This window comes from Octopus bimaculoides, chromosome 9 (genome assembly GCF_001194135.2).
Source record: "Octopus bimaculoides isolate UCB-OBI-ISO-001 chromosome 9, ASM119413v2, whole genome shotgun sequence".
In the NCBI taxonomy this organism is placed as follows: Eukaryota; Metazoa; Mollusca; class Cephalopoda; order Octopoda; family Octopodidae; genus Octopus; species Octopus bimaculoides.
Genome location: NC_068989.1, coordinates 75,733,647 through 75,738,920, shown reverse-complemented (window position 1 = coordinate 75,738,920; position 5,274 = coordinate 75,733,647). Strand labels below are relative to the sequence as shown.

Here is a 5,274-nt window from a genome sequence, read left to right as displayed (position 1 = left end):
TGAAGCGAAATTTTCTGTTCTTATCGTAAAGTTATAATATATTTCTATCAACTTTTATAGGTTTTGCTGGAGTAGGCTGTGAACTTTCAGTCGATTATTGTAAAAATTCAGTTTGCAAAAATGGTGGAAAGTGCACTATTAAAGGAAATAGCTATGACTGTAAATGTCCTACAGGTAATATTGCAACCAGTTTGTGGTTTGAATTTAGAATTTCAACTGTTTTTGTTTATATTTTCTCTTATTAATATGTGCAGAAATGATTTATTACTAGTGTAATTGAATATTTGCATATCATTTGTTGCTATAGCTACGATTTTGTACTTGCTGTTTTTATTTTAGTCTATTTCCAAAGAATACTTTGCTTCATATTACCAACTATTTAAATATACGGTATAGTAGAATTAACCATAAGTTCGGTGCCAAATAAGTGTTACAGGCAGCTCAACATGAACATGCTCGTATGGTTCGACAGAATTATCAGTCAAATGCTTAGGGATATCTCATAAACCGAAAATTTTCTCTGCTTCGGTCTAGTCTACCATCAAGAGCAATTTGTCATATGCATGCTCTTGTGACTGTGTGAGGTATTCATAATATAACCTGCACTCCGTCGGTTAGGACGACGAGGGTTCCAACATAACAGCCTGTTCCTTAAATTAACGTGCAAGTGGCTGAGCACTCCAAAGACACGTGTACCCATGACGTAGTTCTCAGTGAGATTCGGCGTGTCACAGAGTGTGACAAAGCTAACCCTTTGAAATACAGGTACTACTCATTTTTGGCAGCTGAGTGGACTGGAGCAACGTGAAATATAGTGTCTTACTCAACACGCGCTGCCGGGAATCGAACTCATGACCTTACGATCTTGTGCTAAATGCCCTCACCACAAAGCCATGTGCCTTCATGACATTGATATGTAATATAATAATAAAGTTACGTATATATTTACCATCTGACCTAAATTCGTATGCTTTGGATGAAGGTGACCGTTATAGAAACGCAGATTATAGCAACGACCATTATTTTAAACCACAAAGATAAAGAAACCTTGTTTTGTCCACTATGAGGCGATTTGCAAAAGACAGACGTTTTATAAGAGGATTCCAGGCAGAGGTAATACTGATTTACAATAACTGTGGAACTTGCATTTGATAGGCACCAGAGAGGAAACTAAATTAGCTTGAGCTGAGTGAGATATAGGCGTCTTGGTAGGAAGGACTACGAAGAACTATCTTGAAGTTATTAGTTCAGATACATGACATGAAACTGGGAACTAAAGGAGAACAGAGATTCGTGGTGAGGTGTGATGAAATGCATCTCGGTTGCCACCATTTAACATTGTGCGCGTGCAAGCAAGCAAGCAAGCAAGCTAGCGTGTGTGTGTGTGTGTGTGTGTGTGTGTGTGTGTGTGTGTGTGTGTAGTTTGTAAGCTATCACAGCCATTGAGCAAGGGACCTGAGAAAGGCACCTGATCTTTTTTAATGTGCTATAACATATAGTTGAATACTGAGAAGATAACAACAAACTCGTATATGTAGACGGAAACCGACGCAACCTGGCTTTATTTTGTGAGCTTAAAGAAATGAACTCAAATCCTGCTTTCAGATTTGAAACACACTACAGGAAATATATCCAATATATTATTCATACAAAATAGATATTAATGCCAGTGAAATCAATCAACGGAGTTAATCATCCTTCTATTCCTTTTTTTTTATTTATTTATTTTTGCGTAGAAAGGAATAAGTCATACATTTTGCGATTATATTTCTGTTTCAAAATGTGTTTCAATATATTTTTAAAATAATAAAGAATTTGAAGAAATATCTTCATATAATAATTCCTTTGTTCATTATTAAAATAGAGTTCAGAACTTGCTTTAACTAAGGTTTTTAGAATTATAATAAAATATTTTAATTTTAATTCAAACATTTTTTAATTGGAGGTAGTGTTATCATAGAGTCTGTGTATGTCTCAAGCATGGCTGTATCAAAACGTTAAAATGAGATTATACATATTTTAAAATATAAGATGTACTGCAAGTCCTTTATAAATGTATCATTCTTGCTTATGGAGTTTTTTTATGAATAACTGTCTTTAGGGTACTAAAAATAATTCATTAATCCAACTATCTCAACGTTTGGTTTTCATGCAGGGTTTTCTGGTAAAAACTGTGAGACAAATGACAAAAGTTGCAAGCAAAATGTATACTGTCAAACCAGTAAGGCAATTAAGAAGTGTTCAACATCCAATAACAGAGGTAAGAAAAAGAAAGAGAAAATCATAATGGAGGAAAAATTGTTAATATTTACTTCAATATTCTGATGTTTATTTTTCAGTGTCAGTAGTGTAAATTGTTTGTTTGTTTGTTTTTCTTTTTGCTGTTTAACAGCCAAAATTATTCCTGATTAGCAAACGTTCCAGGAGTGATCATCCCATATTTTGTATATCTCTTAGTATAATGATCAAAGTATCCTTCCTTTTATCCAAGACTGAAATGTTTGATTAGAGAGAAATCGGCAGTTGTTTTTATAAAGCACTGAAGATGACGTCCGGGATTTGCGTTACATCATTGATGAAACTACAATGGATTCCCATTTCTTATCGTACATTCCCTTGTGGCACAATAGATTTGGATTTTCGAAAGGTATTTACCGTTAAGGGGGCAACTGTTTCGAGTGATTCAGATACAAGTAGAAGAGGAAATATATTGTCTGGTCTAGTGGTAAAACATCTGTTATGTCTACAGAAAATTTGGTTTCGAGTTTGACGAGCACTCTTCGAATGTTTCTATCCAAAGTGTTTCTTAGCCTTAGTATTAACACGCTATTTTCTATAACTTTTCTACTTCGAGTTCAACCGTTAAAATCAAATCATTTCATGTCCTCTCAAAGTTTTGAATTCTTATGACGTTAACAATATAGATTTATGTTTGCATGTGTATATATGTGTTTATGTGTGTGCGCGCGCATGCATATGTATGTATCATTTATTATTATTATTATTATTATTATTATTATTATTATTATTATTATTTCTACAGTCATTCCTTTAGATTATGATTTGTGGTTTTATCTTCCGGATAAACGTGGAATTGCAGTCCTGAATAAACCATTACTGCCTGAGGGCACGGGCTTCTCCATGAGTCTCTGGATAAACTTCGACCGTGCTGGAGACACTGGAACAATTATGAACGTCTTTATGTTGAAGTAAGTCTCTGTATACTATTTCAAGTAGAAGTATTCGTATTGTTGTTGTTGCTGCTGTCATGTGCTTTTCTCGTTCTTTCAATTTTGTTTTCATTTGTTGTTGGGAGTCTTTGGACAAAAACTTATTGTATACATTGAGAGGCCACTTTCGGAAAAAAAACTTACTGTATACATTGATAGGTCATTAAATAAAACACACCAGATTGTTCATTTACGAAATCAAATGAAGTTATGAAAAAAAAAACAACGTTATTTACATGGAAGATCATCGTTCTTACAGTGACAATGTTATTCTCAATAGGTTTGATGTACCAGTTAAAACAAGTTTTTGCACTTCTTGCAGGAATGGTAAGTCAAGGGTAATTATCAAATAATCTTCAGTCACATTTTTTTTTATCATTTCTGGTGTTCCTGCAATCACTCGTATTGTAACCGGCTTGAGATGCCACATTTTTTCAATTTCAATGAGCAAATTTTTATGTTTTTTAAGCTTCTCAAATTCTTTAGCCGCAATATTATGAACACAATGGATCAATCAATAGACAGACTTTGTTATTGGTCTTTTCCAACAATATCAATAGTTTTGACCGTTCTGTCTGTGCATGAAATTACAAAAGTTTTCAGACTGCTAGTAGCAAAACGGTTCTACTACTTTATCAGTTTGTCTGTAGGAATTTAAGCAGAGCATAGCAAGTGGTCATGATAGGTATACTGGACTTCGTATATTTTACCCCACTATCGCTTTAATGGCATGCGCTACACTCTCACTCGATAATAATAATAATAATAATAATAATAATAATAATAATAGTTATTATTATTATTATTATTATTATTATTATTATTATTATTATTATTATTATTTTACAATCTGGTGAGTTTATTTTAATGACCTACCAATGTATACGGCGAGTTTCTTTGCCCTAATAGTCGGGAAGACACTCGGCACGAAATGGAAACAAAATTGAAAGAATAATGATAATAATAATAACTATGACAATAACAACAACAATAATAATAATAATATTTTTTTATTATAGGTCAGAAAAAGATGGTACAGAAAAAAAGGAAATACTGTTTCGCTTAAGCAATGCAGGAATGTCCTACATCGCCGAAAATGGGAGCATGACGACCATAGAGTTTTCTAGAATCAATGATGCTAAATGGCACCTGGTCACTTTGGTTATATCCTCAGCAAACAACGAAGTGGATCTGAGAGTTGATAACTTTCAGGTGGCATCTTCTAATCAACCAATTCGAAGTCCATTTAACCAAACGTAAGTTACCCTATGAATAAATGATTTCTCTCTGTTAGTTAGCACTTTGCTCATTGTGAGGAGTATTCAATCCAAAGCTACTGGTATACAAAGCTGGAGAGTAATCAAGTGGTTGCGACACTGGATTACCTCTTAATTTGTTCAATTCCACAGCAAGCAGTTTTCTTGAAAATTGAGACCACGTAAGTTATTTCATATATCTCTAATCTCATTCTTCTGCAAGTTATTCGGAAGAATTACCAACATTTTTCTTTGTTTTTTGTTCTGATTTTTCCCCACCAGGATTTCCCCTTCCTAGCGTGAAAACATATCTAGTGAAAGATCTTTCTCCCTCTCCCTCTCTCTTTCTCTCTCATTGTCTCTCACGCACACACTCCCTCTTTCCATTGCAAGCACATATACACTCAGACACGCAAACACACACGCAATCACTCAACATCAACGCTGAATGATCTTCTTTACTTCTAAGGATATTTTCGTCTCAATGGTAATGTACCTCCTCTCTGTCTCCCATTTCACCTGATGTGTACATCAAAGGCAATTAGCTGATATGATTCTTTCATTCTCTCTCTCTTCCTAAATATGTCTGTGTGTACGTGCTTGTGAGTGTATGTGCGTGATCAAGGCTCGTGGCGCAGTGGTTAGGGCAAGATCGTGATTTCGATTCCCATGCCAGTGATGTGTTGTGTTCTTAAGCAAATCACTTCATTCCACATTATCCCGATCTATTCAGCTATTGTAACACCGGAGTAAGTCTAAAATCAGAAAATAATATATACATATATATA

The 5,274-nt window shown here is 34.4% G+C and overlaps 1 protein-coding gene across 1 annotated transcript in view; it reads left to right on the top strand.

Moving 5' to 3' along the window:
* Positions 1-5,274, top strand: part of LOC106868257 (uncharacterized) — a 207,241-nt gene that overhangs the window by 178,330 nt on the left and 23,637 nt on the right. The window contains exons 42-45 of the mRNA XM_052970932.1: positions 32-174; positions 2,156-2,260; positions 3,044-3,209; positions 4,250-4,486. Of these exons, the coding sequence (XP_052826892.1) occupies positions 32-174; positions 2,156-2,260; positions 3,044-3,209; positions 4,250-4,486 (651 nt within the window). The remainder of the gene's footprint in view (positions 1-31; positions 175-2,155; positions 2,261-3,043; positions 3,210-4,249; positions 4,487-5,274) is intronic.